Source organism: Melopsittacus undulatus, chromosome Z (genome assembly GCF_012275295.1).
Source record: "Melopsittacus undulatus isolate bMelUnd1 chromosome Z, bMelUnd1.mat.Z, whole genome shotgun sequence".
Taxonomy (NCBI): domain Eukaryota; kingdom Metazoa; phylum Chordata; class Aves; order Psittaciformes; family Psittaculidae; genus Melopsittacus; species Melopsittacus undulatus.
Window position 1 is genome coordinate 88,681,665 of NC_047557.1, and position 23,216 is coordinate 88,704,880.

The 23,216-nt window shown below is 41.7% G+C and overlaps 1 protein-coding gene across 2 annotated transcripts in view; it reads left to right on the forward strand.

Annotated features, from left to right (window-relative positions):
• ZNF423 (zinc finger protein 423) overlaps positions 1 to 21,924 on the forward strand; it is a 238,848-nt gene extending 216,924 nt beyond the window's left edge. For both annotated transcript variants that reach the window (XM_031051938.2, XM_031051939.2), the window contains one exon: positions 21,282 to 21,924. In XM_031051938.2, the coding sequence (XP_030907798.1) occupies positions 21,282 to 21,311 (30 nt within the window). In that variant the 3' untranslated portion in view covers positions 21,312 to 21,924. The remainder of the gene's footprint in view (positions 1 to 21,281) is intronic.
• The last annotated feature ends 1,292 nt before the right edge of the window (positions 21,925 to 23,216 follow it).

Sequence of the window (23,216 nt, forward strand, 5' to 3'; positions counted from 1 at the left end):
ATAAATTATGATTGTAATTTTCCAGTTTTTATGCAGGATTTGTGTGCACTTAAAATTTTTGTGCTCATAATAATTACACGAATAGTTTTGAATGGTGTTGGCTGAATTAATATTCAGTTCTTAGCTGCACAGTTTTAATCTTTATTTTAGCAGTGACTCAGAAATACATGTTTACTTGATGCCAGGGATTTTACTAATCCAAATACCTGAGCCAAGAAGGATTCAAAATGTGTGTGTAAAGCAGTTAGAAATGCTCAAGACTTTTGAGCCAGTTTACCTCAGCAAAATTCTTTCATCATTTTCTGATCTGTAAGCTGGATGCTCTAAACTCCTCAACTATTGGTTATATTTTTGTTTAGTAATAAAGATTCAGTATTATTTTAATGAACCAGTTGTTCAGTTGCTAGTTAGGGTTAAATCTGCATAAACTTTTCAGTCTCTTAACTGTGCAATTGTTCTTAGGTGGGCAAATCACCATCCAACAAGGGGTTCTACTTGAGGAATTTGACTTTTCTGTTCTGATCTTGCTTTCCCACTGATGTAGAATAACTAGTGTCAACATCTGAACTTAAGCTTTTACTTCTTTGTATTTTAAAGGAAACCACTGAAAAAAAGTTTTAATAAAATAACCTGCACCCCCCTAAAAAAAAAACCAAACCAAAACCCCCTAACATTCAACTATTTTAAGAAGCACTTCAGAATGGGGTACTTACAGAAAAGCAATTAGAACAAGGAGGGTGAGGAAAATGAGAGGCAGCACTGGGTAAAAGCAACTTTTAGAGAATTCATGGAGAAGCATGAATTTGCCCTGCTGGTTTGTGAACATTTCTTTAAACAGAGTAAACCCAAAATAATAAGCCTAGAAATGTGTGCCATGTGACGAGAAACACCTGTACATGTGCTTCTTGTGGTTGGTGCAAATACCAGCAGTGTAATGTTCTGGAGGCAGTCAAACCCTCTTTGCCCTTCTGAGTAGTTGTATTTTAACATAGGTTTATGCTTCAAATTTTACATCATCTAATGGAGCCATAAGACTGGGGCTTAAGAAAGCTCTGAGAAATTGAGCTCTTTTTACAAATGATGGAAATTCTGGTGTGAATCTGGAGTGATGAGTCAGTGAGGTTACATGATGACATTGCCAGAACAAAACAGTGTTAACTCCTTACATTATCTCTTTGGAAATAAGGAAGGAAAACATGGTAAGTTTAAGTTTGAAACACAAAAGAAACAGTATATGTGATAACCCCACATACACTTAGGGCAGAAGAGGAAAGGCTGGCATCTACATGTTTTTCTCATCCTCAGTTTGTAAGATTGACAGCTATGAATATGATGAAAGCCTGGAAAAAAAGTAGATTTATAGCTAATGTATAAAACACCAAGGCTATGGCATTTCATTTTTCCTACTAAAGCATCCTTGCCGATACGAGTGTAGAGGTGGAGGTTTGGGGATTTCCTCACATGTAGGGCAGGAGCCCTGTCAAACAGCTCCATCTCTAGCATCCATGTCAGGAGCTGCCAGCCACCACCAGCATGCCCGCTTCTCATAGGCAGCTGGAGCCAGAGCAACACATGGGGCACTCGGATGTGGGAGATGAGCTAGCTCTTTGACAACTACAGTTTTGGTCTCTACTATTTAAAGCATAGCAGGGAGTCCTGCCAACACCAAAGATGGGTCAGAAATTATGATACATAATGGGTGCTGAGTTATATTTGTGGTGTAATTCACAGCAGGGAAAGATACCTCCTCAGTTACTTGTGCTGAGAATTACATTAAGCAAATTCTGACTGAGCAGTGGTTTTCAGAGGAAACATAAGGATTTTCATATGTAGTCTTTTGCCACATTGCTTTTTCCAAGGTGCCATCACATAACCAATGAAGTATTTGTATTTAAAGGATTAATTCCTGCTGTTTGCTTGTGTACTGTTAATGATACGGTTTCCTCCTAAATGATTACAATTGATGAAAACTAAGGCAAGGGATATAATAAACAATGTGCAAAAAATCCAGGTACCAGGGGACCAGGGTACCTGCCAGGTCCTTCCTAGCACAGGTGTTCAGGTGTTTTATTGCCTGCTATGAATAAAAGGCTTTCTTTTCTGTTCAGATTTGGAGATATGTCAAACCACTAAATTAAGGGAGCTTCACTTGAAGAGTTTGCTGTCATTTTAAGTGCCCAGTTTCTTTAAATGCAACCATATCAAAAGGAGAGTGGCTACTATGGCTCATTGGCCAACACTGTGGTCTGTCTCCTTCCCCATTTTATTTTGTGTGAAAAGCTGGCGATTTTCATATATCCGTAAACAGGCATGAGCTGCTGCACAGAAATTGCACTCATTATATTAATAATGATTTACCATGAATGTCCTCCAGGGGCTTGATTTGGTCCACATCAAAGTCCTTGGGATTCTTTCCGCTGATTACAGCAGATCAAGCCCTAAGCAGGTTTTCTTTTTTTGAGTCTGCTTTTAATGTTATCTTGATGTTAGATGCAACTCCTATAGAGTAGAGGAGAGGCATTCTGCCCAGGTAAGGGGGCACTGCAGCAAGCCACAGAATAGTCGATATCCCTAATGGGGGACGTTAGGACACTGCTCTGTACCCTTGGTGGCTTCCCTGAGAGTAGGGCAATAAGAAGCAACATCTCCAGCTGCTCATAACAATTGTCCTTGGGGCCATCTGTGTACAACCGTGTCCCTTGAAGCATGCGGGGAGAATGAGAGGCTCTTGGTTTGTATGTGACCCACCTGCACCCAAGTGAGTCTATAGGACTGCATCTAAGGGCTCAGTTTACCACCAGTGGTCAGAGCACTGGAAAGAGACTTAAGCAATTTCAGGTCTATACCCAGCTGTTCAAAATCTTTTAGTAGTTGATGTCTCCAGCTCATACTTGAAATGCGGACTTTACCTGCTCCCAGGGGATACAGGAAAGCTTACTTAAATAGGAGTAAAATATTTTTTCCAAATAGCCCTATGTGCTTGCAACACTGAAATGTCTCAGTGCTTCTGGGTTCCAGTGTCCTTACAGTCAGTGAGAGAAAACCAAATCTATGGTATTTTGATGAAGTTGCAGGAAATATTTTTCCCTGGAGGAGCGTGTAGATGACAGGACAAATGGGACCTGAAATGTGGCTCTATCTCAAGGCAGTACTTCCACTTAGTGTAACTTTTGCTGCGTTTCAGAACTTATGTGTGACCTAGATGTTAAACACCAGGAGCTTCTTGCTGAAAACAAGCTCTTTCTAAGTTTTACCTACAAAATCAGGTAGAATTAATTTCCTGCAAGTAAAATCCTTTTTTTTTTCTTTTAAATTGAATCTTTGCATTTTAGTTGTTTATAGGCTTGTCAGAGTCTGTTATCAATCCTTCCCTTTTTTTTTTTTTTTTTTTAATGTTAGTCCTCCTCTGAAAATCCTGAAAACAACCTAGTCAGTTATCCTAGCAGATCTGGCTAGCATTTCTTAAAAAAATGTTGCTATGGTGCTTGGAGTATTGTTAAATTTTAATTATTAGTAGTTACAAAGCTAATAAATTACAAGAATACCAAAATCTATTCCAGCCATATTGCTGGGTTTCATTCAGACGCAGTCAGATAATTATAACTAACAATAATTAAAAATTAAAAGCGCTGTAGGCACATACCCATCATGTTGAGTCTGTCTGCCTGAATGTTCTTTATGGACTGCAAAACCACAAGTTTTATCTCTGATCTGTTGTCACAGTAGGGAAGAGTTTTACTTATTAGGTCTCTGGTATTCGGTACATATGTTTAAATTCAGAGAAGGAGGAATAGCTGGCTGTTTAAAAATTTGGGGTTAGGAAGAAGCTTTCATAAGGACCAAAGCTAAGACATGCTATCATAGACTGAGTGCAGCTGTAGCTGGGCTCTGCATAACTGCAGTTGAGGTTCAGTGTGGGCAATGCTGGAGGTTTCCCGGGCCTGACATCTGCAGAGGTTAATGCTCTATGTAAAGAGGAAAAACTGTTCATGCTCATGCACCTCTGTGATTTGCCAGCACCTTCTTCCACAGCACAGAACAAGGTGGTGTTTCCATAGCCTCCGGCTGGGGATGCTGTTGGAACAGCCGTGTAATCCAGACTGCGTGGCCTCTGTGTGTGGCCATTTCTGCTGAAACATAACATGGTGCAGAAAGCTTGATTTGCCCTGTGTTTGACATAGTGATAAGGTGTAGCATTTTTTCATTCGGAAAGATGATTCTGATCAATATATTGCTACACCTTTATCATCCCTGAGGTCTCTTCAGTGAGATGTAGAAAGATCTCTCAAGTCTGCAAAGAGTCACCTGAGATGAAGCTTGGCACTGGAGTAGCATGTCCTATAACAAAAACCCCTCCTTCATTTCTTACACCATTAGTGCTGTTCTGCGGCTGGCCCTGGCTAGCAAAGTATTCACAACTTCACATTAACATGTGCAGAAAACCCAGCAGTGATGCAAGACAGGGAAAAAAAGGAAGGGAGCCAGGTGAAAGGCATCGTTTCAGTCATTAATGCACTTAAGAGCACCCAAGTGTCAACATGTGTGATCAAGTGTAAGGAGGCATGTCGTTCCAATGTGGCAGTGCTGGCACACAGAAGGGGCTTCCTACAGCAGAGATGGCACTTGGATCCGGTGCTTAGGCTGCCCAGCTAAACCCGTCGTTGCCTGTCATCTATGCCCTAGGGCAAGGGTCCAATCAACTTTTGAGTAGGCACCATGCCATCCCAACAGATGGGCAGGAGGGTAAGCCGCCAAGAGACAATGTATATGCATCAATTGTGTTTATTGACAGCACAATTCCTGGCTGGAAATGTCCAAATGTCTATTTATTTGAGATAAGACACCTTTAGTTAATAGATAATGGAAATGCAGCCTAGTTTTGAACTAATTACTTTATATACATTACAAAACAAGGCAGGCACACAAATGTAAGATGTGCTGATTATGGGGAGCTCAGCTAAAGATGTGTCACATCATGGAGTCCCTCCTAAAACTGACTCAAAGTGCCTCTGAGTACTGGAGACCAAATTTTGCAGGAGCTGTTCATAACTGCAGAAATCATGGGAGTAATATATAATGCCATACAAGGAGCCAGCATTTTACACTTGCAGGTTTTCCCTTGCACTCAGATGTCTAAGCTCACCTCCCTTCTCAGTGGCAGTGGAAACCATTTTTACTTGCACAGATAAATGAGGGTGACACATTAATCCAGACCAAAGTTAGACCAGTTTATGCATCTCTCTAAAGAGGTTCGTTTTCCATCTGACAGAAAGAAAGAAAAAACATATAATATGCTTTTATTTTTAAAAATATTGCTGCCCAGCAAAAAGAGTAATTTATGCAAGCATCCAGGGAGAGGTTTGTGTGTACAGATTATAGGGTGTTTCCTTCTCCTACTTGTTAGCTTTATTTAATTAACACTTGCTAGTGCTCTTGAAAGATGTGCTTTAAAAACAGTCTGAATATACTATTAGGTATTCATAAAGATCCAGGCATAGTATATGTAAATAAATAAAGCAGGAATATTTTACTTCCCAATTCATTAATGAATTCCCATCTTCTTGGAAGCAGAGTGCAGGGGCTGTGTTAAACATCCATCCTTGACCAAAAGGAGGAAGCATGGGAGAAGAAATGAGAAATGGATTTTCTTTCGAAAAGAGCAGATTGCACTCTCTGGTCTGGCAATAACAATTACTAATGACATTTAGAGAGAAATTAAGGATGAGAAATGCAAGTTGGCATTTCAGCAGTGCCAGTCAGTAACATTGCAGCAGAGCTCACAGGAGAAATGAGAAAAAGTTTAGGGATGGAAAATTAATTTTGTTATGTCAACAGTTAACAAATACCTTTTCTTCGTTCCTTACTACACTATCACAAATTACCACTGTGATAGTATTTAGCAGCTCCTCAGGTGAGTGAAATAACACTTTGAAATCCTTATTTCTGGAGTCAAACGCCACATGTTGGTGTTTTGCTGAACAATGAATGGTAAAAAGAGGTTCAAACTGATCGGGGGGGGTAATATGAGCTCTTGAATGTGTGGTAGCAAGAATATTGTGTGGCTACTCTCTGCAGATCTCTGTGTTTTTTATAGCTGTGAATGAATTAAGCTCACCAGCACTTTTACTGAGGTTGTTTTCTACTTTACAAATTTGGAAAGGCAGAGGTTGAACAATATACCCAGATCCTTTCAGGAAATTTTTGGAGGAGCCAGTAGTAAAGCCTGGAATTCTCAAAGCTTGTGTTCAGAAGTCATTCATATGTTCACAAGATGAAATTCCTGTCTCCAGAGGAAGTTGGTATGAAGCCCCATTTCCCATGTAGAACCACAGAGCAAAGGGGCTGTAAGCTGCAGGTCTGTGAGCATGGCCGTCAGCACAGCTGGCTGTGCAGGGACAGCAGATCCAGGTACCACTGCTTGGCCATACTGGGCTTGGAAGCACATGTCTTTCTAAGCAGGACATTGTCCTTAAATTAGAAACAGAACATTAACATAATATGTAGGCAACTAAATTAAAATAATAATAATTTTTAAAAAAAGTGTAGTTTTCTCTTAAAAAAAGTCTTGCTACATTTTTTTTCTTGCTGGTGGGAAGAGATCTCTAATACAACCCCTTTAATTTTGTTCTGCTGTAGTAGCTGCTGTGGAAAGTAGTTTGGGGTCTGAGCACAGATTAGCTCTGATTCCTCCTGTGAGTGTCGCTAGCATCCAAAGGAACTGAATTCATTTTTCAAAGGAAAACGGATGCTGCACTTGAAAGGGCAGAGCATAAGCATTATTTAAAGAAAATAGTGGAGCTTGATCAGTCTCTGTTTAAAAAAGCTCATAGAAGGTAGTGTACAGCATCCTTTTAAAAGTTCAGTCTCTTCAGTTGCTTGCTGCTAGAGCAAAATGGGGATGCTTGTCCAGACATAACAGTATATGCCTGAGTGTTTTCACAAGAAATGTCTAGATCATTAAATATAATAGGTCTCAGCTGCAGTTTTGATCATTGAGGCATGCACACAATTCATCACGGCAAATCAGGTGGTTCTTTGTAACTTATCTTTCTGCAATTTGCTGGCACTTTTAGAAAGCTTAAACTTATGTTGCATGTTCTGCAGAAGCTATTTCAGATAAAGTATTCTGTGTTTATTGCTGAAAAACAAGGATTCACTGATAACCAAAACATGGAGCAGTGTATGTTTCTCCTCCTGCAGCTTGCAGAACCAGCAATAGTACCAGCACAGATCCCCAGCCACATTCATTATTTATATATATTCTTGTTTGCAGTAAAAGAGAGATAAGCTTCAACATCAAACTGTTTGTGCCATATTCGGTACTACAGCCCATTCAGAAAACCTGAGGCAGCCATGGTTCTGAACCATTACACAGTCCATTTGTCTGATTGGAGTTTTGTCCTCTCTGCCTTGCTGAAATGTTGCTTGTTCTTTAAAGGCTTAGTTTGACCTTTGGAAAGAAAAGGCATTTGCTATTTTAATTTACTTACATTTATTTATTTATTTATTTGTTTGTTTATTTATTTATTTATTTATTAGAGAGAACCCAAACCTGCTTAAATGGAAATTGGCATTCAAAAGCAGCACAGATATTGAAAAGCATTTACTTTATTACTAGAAGAGAACAGGCACTAGTGGGCTTGAAAATTACATTCTAGTGGATTCATCAGTTTCAGTCACTAGTTAGTCTGTGAACAGATGGATATATTTGTAACAGTTAACGTGAATTTATACCCTGGATTTTTACATTTGTCTTAAGAGCACTGTTATCTTAGCTGCTGACTAAAGATGTTTGGAGATGTATTTTATTTGTTTTATTTTTCTGAAAGAGGATATAGTTGTTTCTGATTGCAGAGATTTTTTGCATCATTGAAAGAGTCTGCTTTCAGAAATATGAATGATATATAGCTACTGTGTAAGGAAAATGTTGTAAAAGAAACCCCCCGTACAGCTGTTGCAGAAAAAATAAACATCTCAGCCTGTACCTAGATAAACCCCCATGGACTGAGAAAATAATTTTCAATAACCAGATATTTTTAACTCTGTGTATGAAGTTAGTAACAGCCATCTGAGTTTGCATCTAGGGTCTGCCACAGTCTAATTGCTTGTCTCTTCCCCCCTCCCTTGAAACTTAAGGCTACTGGTTAACAGAGCAATGCATTAAGCACTTCATCTTCAAAACAGAAAGAAATACTGCCCAAGCCTGTATCACGTGGCATCTTTAGGTTTCGGGATTTTGTTTAAACCTGAAATTTATGTCCAGGAGAAATAAATTATTAGATTGTAAAAGCAGCTGGGGAGGGAGTAAGTATAGTCTCTTTTGTCCTCTATATCATTTCCCCAGGAAGATCATAAATGTGTGGCAAGCGTCTTGTGTTTCCTCAGTCGTACAAATGTTGTGTGTGAATGTGTTGTATTTCAGAATGAAGCCTAAATTCCAGGCAGAAAATACTTGAGTGATACTGTACTGCTGTTGGCTACTGCTGTGGTGCTGATGGAGCCCACCTCACTTTTACCATTATAAAAAAACTGAAAAATAGTTTAATGAAGAAATATAGATGGCATTGGGTGTATCTCTGATTTGCTGAGTAAGCAATTTAGTGTGTAATCCTAGGGTTTATCTCCTCAGCCAGTGAAAAGCAGCAGAAACAGTGGATCCAGCCTTGGCTGCTGGAGTGAACTGAGGATAGGGGTCCTGCCCTGTGGCTTGATCCCAAGGCCAGTTTTCCACGGGTGATTTTAAAGAGCATGCCGGAAACTCCTGCCTTACCTGTTCTAATTGCTCTGAGAGATCAGATACATACAGCAAGTGTAATGAATAGTTTGGAAAAAGTGGGGCCTGATAAGAACAATAGGAGAAGAAATAGTTAGAAAGTCAGTTGGTAACTTGCCTTTCTGGACTGGGATTGTGCATAGACCTGTCACTGCCTGCACCTCCGTGTTCTTTTATTGGGAAGGTTGTTGGTATTTTCAACCCAGCTTTTCAGGGACCCAGAACCAGCCCTGGAATAGCCTTGCTGCTCTCTCTTTCTGAAGTTGCTTTCAGAGAAGTATATTCAATCATATACTAATGCTTGTGTACTTCATACTCTACCATCATATTTTGAAAGTAGTTTTATACCTCCCTTTGACCAGAGGGGAAAGGAAAAGGGTAAAATAATTTAGAATATAGCTTGTTTCCAGATTATGCCTGTTCTGTGGGTTCTGCTTACATTAAATGGAAATGGGGTGGATTGTTTGATGCATGGGCTGGGTTTGCATGTGTGGTGACCTGACCTGTGCAGTAACTGCTAATGGATGCATTACTAATGCTTTCTTCTTTCTTTACATTTCATGTTAATAATTTTACAAGACACTAAACTGTGTATCTTTAATGATTTGATGGGGCTCTGTTAGAAAGATCTAGATGATAGAGATAAGACTGTATGTTTTGATGGAATCAGCATAGAGATAGCTCATGGCTTTGTATAAGGTCAGCTTGGGTTCAGCAAAGCTCCATCACTCCAGCTCCACATGAGCCAGCCCAGATTTGGCAGCAGCAGCAGTCCTGAGCTCATCAGCTCAGCTGTGCTTGAGCTGATTTGTGCGATGTACCTCACATTTCTTCTGTGCCATGTCCTGGGCAGGCAGTGTGGACACCCCAGGGTGGCCTCTGTGCCGAGCACCCCGTCAAACCAAATTGTTTGGCTTTGTACCACGCAGAAATGGCCAAGTCACTGCCCACACCACGCCAGCCTGGGGCAGAGCTCCTGCCTGACCAGCGAGCCTCCTCATTTGTTTCTGTTGCAGTTAAACCTGAATAAATTGCCGTGGGCATTGAGGTTTGACTGTGTGTAGTGTATCTGTCATCAATGCATTACATTACCGTGTCTCAAAAAGCAGGATAGAGGAATTTTAGAACATACTTCTGAAAAATTCATCCTCCTTTGGAGCTGACACATGCTCTTATTCTCTGGGTGAGATCATGATTGTTTAAAATATAGCATCTTGCTGTTTTCTGAGACAGGTGAGACTGTTGTAATAGAGTATCACTGGCTGGAAAATCCCATTTTTTTACCAGTTACAGTTGTTTCATACACATACCGCAGCGCTGTTGCCTCGCTGTTTTGTCTTGTGATGTCTTAGAGGAGATGGCTCTTGGTGGTGGTATTTTGGCCCCTCTTTTGTTTCAGAGAACAGCTTGTGCTTGGCTCTTTCACACTACTAGCTCCTCTGGGGTTAATTCCTCAAGGCAGTGGGCAGAGCGCAATTCTGTCTGCGGATTTCTGCTCTGCTGGTGGCATGTACAATAATGGAGCAGCATGTAAAGTACTTCTCTAACTGCGGCCTTGCTATATTATAGCAGAGACATGCATTGGAGGATTTTTATGCCCCTTTTGAAATCAGAAAACAACAATAGCAGCAATTACATCCAAGGCAACAGGTTACTGACCAGCCATTTTGTCAGCTTGAGCAGTATGTGGGTGCATCTATGAAAAATGTATCCATAACACCAGGCAATGAGACTTGTCAGATCAGTATTCCATTAGAGGGAATTTTACTTTAGCTGCCACATTTTAAAAGAATTGCCATTAGAAGGACTCTGTTGTGTTGTAGCTGGGCTGTGGATAGGCCCTGCTTGTGTGAACTCTGCCTGTCCACACCTGCTTATTTGTTCTGAGGAATGTGGATCAGCTGCAATTCCCATCATTCAGTGGAGGAGGCTATGTAAGTGAAGAATGCAAGGTGTGCCCCTGTTAATATTTGTGTTAAAATTCACAGTTAAGGCTGAAACTGTTTCATACCTGGTCCTTAACACCAGAAATACCTAACTTATGCAGAAAAAAAAAAGGCTACAAAAAATCTGATGGTGTTCAGCAGCCCTTGCCATACTGCAGAAGAGCAGGGCACGTTAAGGAGCCAAAATTTTAGGTTCAACTTTGAACTCCCTGGGTTTTTTGGGTTATATTCCCATGGAAATGATCACTCAATGAAGCTTTTGTCTGTCCATTTTGACTGGTGACCTCTGAAGGTGCTATGTAAAGCGTTTCCTTTTTCTCTTCTTTGAGAAAAAGCGTGAGATGATGCTGTCATGATTGTATAATAAGGACCCCATCAGGAAATCATTTAATGTTTATAAAAGAGACACAAAGGGTCCCATAATGATGATGCCAACCCTTACAGAAATAAATAGTTAACTGGTTTCTGCAATCTGATTTTCCTTATATCAAGGAGAGATTAATGAGATATGCTTCAGATAGGGTTCAAATAAACAAACAAATAATGTTTGAGAAGAATATGTAAGAAGGATTCCTGGAAAATAGCTTTCCTCCTTCAAATGATTTTGAAATGTCACTGATTCCCTGAGTAGTACTGCACCTGCAGGACCAGCTCCTCAGGAAACCACAGGCTGACCAAGCCAAGGTGAAAGCACCAAGTGTTGGCAGAGCAGCCTGCTGGGATCCTGCAAGCCCTTCTCTGCTCTTGGGATCAGTAACAGCTCTGGGATCCAGTCAGGGAGAAGCAGTTGGGCTGAGGGAGAAACAGAGGAATTCTAAAAATATTCTGGTTTTACACACTTCTGACAGCAGTAACGAAATCTATCCCTTTCCCTTTGCATTTTGGAAGTGTAAGGTTCTTCCCTCAGCTTATTTTCGTCTCGCACATGCCATACTATAGACTATGAGTCACAAAGATGCTGGTAAATTTGCATTTCTGAGTGAAATTCTCAGGAGCATGCAGTCTCTCAGGACAGGTATTATTAGCTCCCTGGTTTCATTGGGTGCCTCAGTGAATCACGGTGTGTTTATGGCTAGTTTCTCTAACAGAAGACTCCAGTTATCTCTTCATAATGTATTCTCCTGTGGGTTTTTTTTTTTTCTGAAATGCTGTGGTAAGGAGATTTTCCCAAAGGCTTCAGTTTGCTTTTGTGCTTCAGCATTTTTCAGTGATTTTGGAAGAAGTATATAGATGTTTTGGTGAGGCCTTTAATGGAATATGAGAGGCTCTGCCATTAGGCTTGCATTTGGAGTTCACTTACAATAGGCTCACCTTGCTTTAGTCTGAGTTTTTAGAGAATAAAAAGAGATGGCAGGTCTAGAAGATAGATGATACAGAATTATTAGTCTCAGATAGAAAGGGGAAACCATGTTGGGCAAGTTGTCAAAGTCTGATTAGGACTAAAAAACCTGAATTAGAAGAGGAATTAAATTAATAAAACATCTAAAAAAGCCTTAAATGGTGTGAGAAAAGGCTGGTGCTGTGAAAAAAAACTGTATGAAGAGGTAATTTTCTACCCAAAATAACAAAAATGCCTATCAGAATCAAAAATATGTTGAAATTAACAGGAACAGTGTAATTACAGAGATAAAACTGTGTAAGTATATAGCTGGGCTGATGCAGCATGGCAGCAGAGCCCACAAGCCCTGGGGTGCAGAACAAAGGCAGGCAGCAGGGCAGCGGGTGCTTCTGGGTCTGCAGGGGCCTTATAGACCAATGCCTGGGCACTTGCCTTTCAGTACAGAAACAGGCCAGCCATGGAGAAAGATTTATTAAAAAACAAAACTGAAAGCAGACAGCATTTGGTGGTTGTGTGGAGTGGCTTTTCTTCCCTGTAAATATTTTACAAGTGCTGAATCTTCCTATTGAAGAAGGTCTCAGGGTGTCCCCAGGTGAGCACACACTGAGGGGAACTGCTCAATATCCCCAGAGGGTGCAGAAACCCCGGGGTGCCAGGACCTGCCCTGTGCTGACATAGGCAAGTGTTTCTGTGTCCCACTACCAGTGAAGGGTGCATTTGGTTCCAGAGTGATCAAGTATTAAAGCATCAGAGTAACCGAGGTGCAGACATTTTCATTGAAAGCAGGTAGCTTTGCTTTACAGCTGGCACAGACCTCCAGGCATATTTTCTTGGACACCGAAAGTGACTTGTATTTTTTTCTTGGTTCAATAACTTGTAAAGGACAGCTTCCTACCTGCATTCTGAGAGTATGCTGACACGGGGACTGACTGACGCATGGCAAGTTATCAGATGCTCAGAGATGAAGGAAGCAGTAACGCAGGCAGTCGTTTCCTTTCACAAAGGATGTGCCACCTTCCGTTTGCCTCTTCCTCCATTTCAAGGGATTCTTCAAATAAAGAAGGGACATGTGAACCTGTCTTGCCTGACAATTTTTTTTTATTGAGTACCATGGTAACTTGGAGTTCACTTGTTACAAGCGTTTTATGTAGTGGGTGAAATACCAGGGGGAAGGAAAGATGTAATACAGTATTTCCTGAAAAACTATGATCTAAACATAAAAATGTCACTGGGTAAGAGTTACCTGAAACAACTGGAAGGGCAATTAACACCTGGTTTTATGGGAAACATTGGTTACCACTATCAGTTTTAATGAAGTGTATTAACTAAATTGTGTTCTGAGTATTCATCCAGCCCTGTTTATGGCACACTCTTGAGTACATTTACTGTTTGTCAGAAGTGCAAACTAGTGAACATATGAGGCTTTAAGACAGGCCATCTGTTAGTCTTAGACCCTTGGATAATTGTCAAACAGTTCTAAAAATAAGTGCATACAAACTGCAAGGGGGTGCAGAGGTGATTTTTCTTTAGAGTCTGGTAGCAAAGGGAAAGTAACAACCAGAAATTAAAAATAAATAGGTTTGTCCCATAAAGTAAAGGATAAGCCCTTTTCTCTCATTTTCTGCTTTCTCTCTCCTTCCTCTCACCCCACTTCACTGTGCTGCCTTTTTTTGTGGGTTTTTTGTTTTGTTTTTAGATTTCTTTCCTCTTGCTCTTCTGGGTCATGGCATCCCTTGAATGCCTCTCCAGTTTAGGATTAGAGCAGCACCAATTTAAGGCTCACAGCTTTCTGTAGAGAGCATAATCTCCAGTGGCTAAAGCAAGGGTCATTTTGTGTCCTCTGCCTAAAGTAATCCCTTTATAAAGTCAAGGCGTAAAGATTTTTATCTTTACACGTTACTGTTAGAGGGAAACAGTACCTGTGCACAAATGTGTGTGTGCTTATGGATGTATCATGAGGAATAATGGCTGAGAGATTTTTGGACTAGTTTGAATTCAAAAGATGCAAACCATCTTTTGAAAAAAGAATGCTGCAGATGGTATTTCATAAATATTTAGACACTGTAACTTCTGTTTGTAGCAATTTGGATGTTTTGGATTGTGTTTTTTTATAGACATGTTCAAATGTGAGACTTGAACCTTGGCTTCAAGTCGGCGCCTGAATCTGAGGGTTAATGTTTGTCTGGCAAGCTGCATGTGTTGACAGCCAATGGAGGGTTCTTCTCTTGTGCCTTCCAGCACCACCTGTAAGGGGGAAAGAAGAGAGAATGGAGAGGAGTGAGCACTGCCACATGAGTCCCAAGCCAAGACACTGATCCGTGGGCTTGGAGCCGGACAGTGCCTGAAGGGGTGGGGAAAACCTGCACAGGAAGGTGGGGAGAGGCAGGGAGAGAAATTGCCTGGGTTCTTGCCTGGGTCTGGAGGACCCCTTGAACACTGGGAGAAATACAGGGATTATTAGGTCACCCAAGGGCTCATCATCAGTTAAGTTTCATGTTAGCTGTTTGTTGTGTGAATCTATTATCTCCATAAATTCTATGAAATTATTTGAGTATTGGTTACTGTTAATTTTAATGGGATTTGGAAGGGGAGAGAAAGGCTTTATAGCCTTTCATCGGAGTCCCAGTCTCTACATAACACTGTGGAAGGCTTATGAATTTCACTTGAGGGTGGAGGGTATCACCAGCCTTGTGCCATTTCTTAACCTCTGTATAACATAGGGTCTTTTAGGTGTATACGCTCACACACTTAGACAGGATACCTTTAAATGTCTGATACAACATATCTGAATACATAACAGATGCACAATGGCACTATAGACTGGATGTATTATGGCCCTGAACCATTATCACACCCCTCGCGGTTGCATTTTACTTTTTTCACCTGCTCCTGTGTAGTACACCTGTGACTTGCTGGCAGTGAACGCCGCGCAATGTGGGAGACTCCCAGCTTGACTGCCTGGCTTGGAGCTTTGCTCCATCATGTGCTGCTTTTGTGTGTGTGTATTTTCTCTCAATCTTTACATAGCTCGTAAGAGTTCTTTGAACTGCTGCAAGTGATCATCTTTCAAGCTTGATGTTTTCCTTCCTGACACAGTGCTCTGAAAATGGAGATTGTCTTGCCAGTGTTTTCACAATAATGGACGTAGAAAAAGAGAGAAATATTCACTGTAGATGTCCTGCACAAATGGCTTGATCCACATCCAGAGGGCAGGCAGGGGGTGTCCCCAGGGAGGATCTGGAGAGCAATCAGTATCTACAGACAATAATCAGCCATTCCTTGAAATCTTTTTATTTCCTAAAACCTATCACCCAGTTCCTTGGTCACAGACACTTCCACAAATCGTTCATCTGGGCATTGTGCAGCCAGTAGAAAATTCCACCTAAGCACTGCACTAGCCCTGAGGCTCAGGGCAGTTGCATTTTTCTCACTGATGTGGTTAACAGAATTGCTATCCGTTTCTAATGATTATTAAGAAAAGAAGAAATTTTCCAACCTTGTCCTATAAATAAGCTGCAACTTACTTGATCTTGACAGGTGACTTAGTACTGCTGTAGAGTTTTCCAGCTGCAGTAATGTCTCAGAATGATGTATTCAGTGGGGTATCAGCTGTGAGCCATGCGTGAGCCAGGGGGCAGAGCAGGAGCTGTGAAGAACCATTTTTACTGCTCAGCTTCCAAATTATGTCCTACCTCCTGCCAGCCCCAAATGCACGCGAGTATGGATGGCCTTGTGAGCAGGTAGGCATGCTCACACACAGGCATGCCTGGAGAGATTTAATTTTTGTGGCTGCTTTATTTTCCTTTGGAAATCACCATTAAGATTATTTTCTTTAACTATAATTTCTAGAGTTGAAAAAACACACACAACCTTTTTCCTGCCAGTCCACAATACTGGTGGAAAGGTGGGTGAAATTTCCCTAGGCTGCTTAGGTAGAAGCATTCCTGCAGTATCCCATGTTTCAAAAAGCTTGCTCCCTTCTGGCCTTTCCGGTTTCATTCTGCTGCCTGGAACAGCCCAGTGTAGTGCTGCAGTGAAAGCTATTTTTACTAGGGTACAGGGCATAACCAGTGCCAGGATATATTTTTTTTTCCTATTGCTCTAAAAGTCAGGGCAATTTTCTTTGTCTGTGGCACACACAGTGGTGCCTAAGAGCTATCCAGTAAAACATGGGTCAAATATGCAAAGTACATGTGTGAGAGGAGAGACATAAACACTGAACATCTTGGGCACTTTGTGATATCTGCAAAGCACAATTCCAATAAGCTGCACACACACAGGGCAGAAGGAGTAGAAGCAAGAAGATAAGACATGACAGTTGTTAGTAATATGAGACAGGTTGTCAGATTTTTCTTGGAAAGCATGTTTGTGTGATCTGAAGTACATTTTAATAGGTGAGAAACCTATATTGGTTGCAGAGGATACGGACAGGCTCTTGTGGATCTTCTGAGTACACACCAGTGTTGGCTGTGCAGTATCTGCACATGCACATGCTAGTGGGGTGTTCACCAACACCAGAGCATTCAGGCCTCACGCATCTGTGCATGTGGCTTATGCAGGATCTGCTCTCCGAAGCAGGGGGAGGATTCAGTGCACACAGGCTCTTATGTCTGTAGGCATTACAGGTATGTTCGTGAGGTCCTGTGTACAATGTGGCTCTATTTATGAACTGCTTGGTCTGAGGACTAGCAAGCATATTGACTGCCAGTAATGCATGCAAAGAGAATAAATGGTACATTCCCAAGGTATTAAGACAGAATACAGATGCGTATGAAAGCTGTGTATTTTATTTCTTCAACTGATAGCCCTATGGCCTGTCTAGTTTCTCAGCTCCTACTTGACCCAGCTCCAAATGACTGCAGGATTTAGTATGATCTGTTAATTTTTTTGCATAAACTCTGCTTACAAACCCAGTATATTCATTGTATTAGGAGTGTTCAGAACATATTATTAGCCTGTGTTCGAGGAGGGAGGGCTCGCAATGAAAGATTCATTATCAGATTTAGAGCCACATACCATTCCTTTATTGACCTGCCTGGTATAATCAATACAGCAGCCACACAAGTTTGAAATCTTGTTCCCTGACTGTAGAGAGTGCGTCATGCATCCAGTGCTGATTCTGCATTACCTTTTAAATGATACTGCCTAAATAAGTATGGATTTGTCTGCCACGAATAGCCCTGCTCTCAATTTGAAGATGGTAAACCTTTCACTTTTTTTATTGTATGCAGGATGTCCTAAAAATAGAACTGTAATTAAGCGCATAAGAAACAGCCCTTGTTAAAATGCCGTGGAATGTGTCTGAGCACAGGGTGGCCTGTGTATTCTTTCACATTTCCATGCTTTAGGTTTAGTGTACATGCTTCTTATTAGTGCTGCCATCACATTCATAGAGTTCCATCCATTCTCTTCCATAAAGTCATTATTTGACTTGAAAATAACATCCAGCACTGCAAAGGTCATTATTTCTTAAGGCTGAGAAGATTTCCATGTATAGCAAAGTAAAGACGCATTGGATTATATGTTTGATGATGTTAAAATAGTCTAAAAGACGAAAAAGAAAAAGTAGTTTCAGCTGTCAATTCACTTGACATTGTTTGAGTATAATGCTATATCTCCCTGCTAAGCTTTCCACATCTTTGCGCAGTACTTCTGTTCTTTGATTCCAGAATACTTAGCATCTCACTGACTGGGGTGTGCTCAGAGGGCTACTGTTATGCTAAACAAGGTACAGTTATTTTGTGGTTTCAACAGCTGATTGCATTTAATTTCACATGGGCTCCTTCTGTGCATGCGGCAGCTACGGTGCCACTGCCGCCTCTAGCCTTATGGCAAGATAAAGCCTGCCTGCTCCTCGCAGCCCACCCGCCACAATATCCCAGGTAACTTTTGCCATAATTTAGGAACTCAGCAGCACTTCTGACACCTGGTGGTCACTTTTTGGGAGTGCATAGTCCAGAAATGCTCCTGCTGCAAATGGGATCACGGCTGCCTGGCCCCACGCATTGTGGGCCACCCATTAGCTCTTTCCACAGATGGTTTTCATCAGGGAGATGTCACCTCTGGATAAAGAGGAGGATCATCATCAAGATGTAACTGCGGATAGTGTAGAAAGACCAGGTGATTTATGAAAAGTTAAAATCATAGAATCATAGAATAGTTAGGATTGGAAAGGACCTTAAGATCATCTAGTTCCAACCCCCCTGCCATGGGCAGGGACACCTCACACTAAACCATGTCACCCAAGGCTTCATCCAACCTGGCCTTGAACACTGCCAGGGATGAAGCATTCACTACCTCCCTGGACAACCCATTCCAGTACCTCACCACCCTAACAGGAAAGAATTTCTTCCTTATATCTAGTTTAAACCTCTGCTGTTTAAGTTTCAACCCATTACCCCTTGTCCTATCCCTACAGTCCCTAATGAATAGTCCCTCCCCAGCATCCCTGTAGACCCCCTTCAGATACTGGAAGGCTGCTAGGAGGTCTCCACGCAGCCTTCTCTTCTCCAGGCTGAACAGACCCAGCTTTCTCAGCCTGTCTTCATATGGGAGGTGCTCCAGTCCCCTGATCATCCTTGTGGCCTCCTCTGGACTTGTTCTAACAGTTCCATGTCCTTTTTATGTTGAGGACACCAGAACTGCACACAATACTCCAAGTGAGGTCTCACAAGAGCAGAGTAGAGGGGCAGGATCACCTCCTTTGACCTGCTGGTCACGCTCCTTCTGATGCAGCCCAGGATACAGTTGGCTTTCTGGGCTGTAAGCGCACACTGCTGACTCATGTTCATTTTCTCATTGATCAACACCCCCAAGTCCTTCTCCACAGGACTACAATGAATTTCCTTTTTGCCCAACCTGTAGCTGTGCCTGGGATTGCTCCCACCCAGGACCTTGCACTTGGCATGGTTAAACTTCATGAGGTTGGCATCAGCCCACCTCACAAGTGTGTCAAGGTCCCTCTGAATGGCATTCCTTCCCTCTAGCATATCAACAGAACCACACAGCTTGGTGTCATCGGCAAACTTGCTGAGGGCACACTCAATTCCATTGTCCATGTCAGCGACAAAGATATTAAACAAGACCGGTCCCAACACCGATCCCTGAGGGACACCACTTGTTACTGATCTCCAACCAGACATTGAATCGTTGACCACAACTCTTTGAGTGCAACCATCCAGCCAGTTCTTTATCCATCGAGTGGTCCACCTATCAAATTGATGTCTCTCCAATGTAGAGACAAGGATGTCATGTGGGACAGTGTCAAATGCTTTGCACAAGTCCGGGTAGATGACATCAACTGCTCCACCCCTGTCCATCACTTTTGTAGCCCCGTCATAGAAGGCCACCAAATTGGTCAGGCAGGATTTCCCCCTAGTAAAGCCATGCTGGCTGTCACCAAGCAACTTTCTCTTTTTCATGTGCCCTGGCATGCCTTCCAAGAGAATCTGCTCCCAGATTTTGCCAGGCACAGAGGTGAGACTGACTGGTCTGTAATTCCCCGGGTCATCCATTTTCCCCTTCTTGAAAATGGGGGTTATATTTCCCTTTTTCCAATCATCAGGAACTTCACCTGTCTGCCATGATTTTTCAAATATGATGGCCAGTGGCTTAGCAACTTCATTCACCAGCTCCTTCAGGACCTGCAGGTGGATTTCATCAGGTCCCATGGACTTGTGTACATTCAGCTTCTTAAGATGGTCTCGAACCAGATCCTCATGTACAGTGGGCCCAAGGTCTAGGTTTTCACAGTCCCTGCGTCTGCCTTCCAAGACTCCGGTGCTGCGGTCAGAGCCTTTGCCAGTGAAGACCATGGCAAAGAAGCCATTCAGAACCTCAGTCTTCTCCAAGTCCTGTGTAGCCAGTTCTCCCGAAAGTTTCCGGGGGGGGGAGGGGGGGGGGGGGCTACATTGTCCTTAGTCTGTTTTTTAGCCGCTACATACCTATAAAATCCCTTCCTATTATCTTTAACATCCCTTGCCAAGTTTAGCTCCAACTGGGCCTTAGCTTTCCTAACTTGGTCCCTAACTACCCTGACAACATCCCTGTATTCATCCCAGGCCACCTGTCCTTGTTTCCACCTTTTATAAGCCTCTTTATCTTACTTGATTTTAAAGCTTAGTCATTGTAAATAAATAGTTAGATTCAAAATTCATATTGTGTTTAAAAACTTATTCTTCAAACTGGCAAACTTGCCTGGCTCTGCTATTAGGCAGATGGAGACTAGTAAAATTGCCTAGGCTTGAAGTAATGCAAATGAATTTTTACATTTGGGGATGCTGGGGATCCAGCTCGAGAAAAGCTCACCATGAAGCACATCTCCAGTTGCTCAAATAGTTGAATAATCATACAAATAAAGCTGAGATAAGTTGTAGGACTGGGGTTTCAGTCAGCACACAAAATGTAGGTGAATTGGTACTGCTCTAAAAATACTCTTCCAAGGTTGGCTTCCTGATTTATTGGCTCCTGCACAAAACGGCAAGGCAGGTCAGCATCCTTGGATGCAAGATCCTGTGATGACATGTGGCTGTTACAAATCTACCAAAAGGAAAGAAGGGAACAAAAAACACTCTAAACTGCTGAAAGAAATATGCAGAGCAAATCTATTCTTTAAAGACATTTAACGTCTGGGTTATATGTCCAGCTTTTCTTCTGCTGGGAATAGTACCCTGGTGCCTGAACTGGGAGTTCAGCTGTTATTGCCAAAGTATTCCTTGGACTCAGAAGTGTGTGTCACAATCTGGTGTCTCTTGTTGCCAGTACTTGCACCCGGTACTAGTGAGAATAAAAGAGTAAAATATGGCAAGGGCTCCCCCCGTGATCCAGATATCCTTTTTCTTTTCTTTTTAATTTTTACAGTTAAGGGAGTCCCTAAAGGCAGTTTTTGCCCATGAAGTGTTACCACTTTCTTCATATATACTGAAAAAAGGGGAGATACCAGGGGGAGGTGGGAAGGGGTGCGAAAGTAACTCTGATGGCTGCACTTGGCTTGTAGCATTTATTTTCTAAGTTCATGCCAGCATTAACAGATCTGTCAGAACAAAGCAAATGTGTCATATTGGCAGCTGTTACTTATGAGTACTTTTTCTTTATTGCATTTTGTTTTGTAATAATTGAGAAGCTTTTATGTCGAGCTCGGCATAAATGGTGCTGAGTGGGAGGGTATGGGCATGCTTTCTATTATTCTGCCCCTCATGCATGTCTCCTTTTTTCGTCTTTCCAGAACCACACATTGAGCCAGCACGCACAGTGAGCCACTGGCACTACAGGACACCTCTCTGCAGAAGACTTGACGGTGGCACAGTGGGGAGGACCATTTGAACATTACATCCAATCAAAGTGTCATTTGCAACCCAGATGTAAAACTCTAATGATTTGGCCATGAGGCGCTGCTATTATAAGCAGCTGGAAATGAATATTAATGGAAGAGATTAAAAGTATTCCATGCTCAGTATTTTTTATTGTCCTGCTTCAGCTAGTGTACTTTAGAGCTTCTGCTTCTGACTGAATTTATAGTGTTAGATAAATCTGCTTTGATGCTGTTGCCCTTTGTTGCTTCTTGTATTATATTGATAGTTAAAGATTAGGTGTGATTTTTTTCTTTTTTGTTAACTGCTTTTTAATTGCAATTTTAGGTAACTGTGCATTGTGACGTGATTGCTTGGCTATTGTCTGAATATTTCTTTTTAATTTTTTAATTAAAGACTAATGCTTTGATTGGATTTGCCAGTTCACCGGACAGTGATTAAAACTATGTAATGAATATAATCGGTTTCAGTGCAACTGGATGGTCTGCTTTATAAATGTGACTTAATCTGATTGCAATAACTAGTACAGTTCAATAAAGGGAATACATGAGCTTAGCATCAGAAATTGTCTGTCTGTCTGTGTGTGCTGCATCACCACGGCTGCCTAAGGTGTGTAAATCACCAAGTGAAGCTCGCCTGACACAGACAGTATTCTGTGCCCAGGTGGAAGGACGACTGGGAGGGAGTGAAAGCCAACTTCCTGTGTCTGGCATTGTGCTCACTTGTAGATACACCTCCCAGGCTCTCATGGTACGTTCAGCTGAGGTAAGAACATCTACTATGACTCTGGACATGCAAAGGCCTTGCTAACTTATAACACTTTTACTCAAGTCAACAAGAATGGAGGGCACCTAGTCTGCTGCTACCTTGACCTTAGTTCTGTGCTCTTTTGTTTCAATACAATAAAAATAGCTTTCCAGATTGTATACAAATGGACAAATACTGGACCAGGCCTTGGGGACCTTGGCAGGGGACTGTATTTCACATGCATGGACTCCTAGGCCCATAAGGTATTGTAGCTCTGTGTAACTGCCCTACGTCTGACACTTGAAACTGCTGTCAGGCAGCTTAACAGAGCTAATTAGCAGGCTTGGGTTTCTTTTAACTTTTAAACATATCATATGGTAATGAGGTAAGTTATATCTTCAGTCAGAGAAACAGTCATTTAAGGACCATGGACACCACTGGAAAGTTAGTGGGATGCAGTTCTCATGATATCTCCTGCTTGAATGAATGATAATCATCATGAAGGATGTTCAGCAGTTGTGACAGCTGTGATATCTTGTACATTGCAGTTACAGTGTACAAGGCTTTACAAGGTTCCTATGCATGTGGTATAGGAACATGCACAGTTAGAGCCTTTCAGAATCACTGCACTGAAGTACAGCTCAACTGGTTGTCATTGTACCGTGTCTGGGCTTGAGCATGGAAATGATATTTTGTAGGAAAAGTGTTTTCAAACATGTAGTCAATGCCCAAATTAGTTTATGTAGCAAGTTTATTAACAAGTGCAGTAAACATTGCAGATGATGTTTTCAACATTTAGATTCCTGCTGATGTTGATGGTCATGTTGCACACACATAGCTCCTTTGAGACACTGAGATGTATTGCATGTAAGGGAAGGCTACCAGGCGTAACTGGGGTAGGTTCACCCTTGCAGCAGGAAACACCAGAGCAGGAGCAAGTTCTAGTTTCAATTTGCTCAAAAAATTGGAAGTAATATCCCATTTGTGTCAAATAATAGATGCAGTTTTTATTTTGCCATTGCATGGACAGCCAGAAAGATTTTAGGCTCAAAATTTTTGTGATAAACTTATGAACCCCAATATAGCAAAACTAGGAACAATTG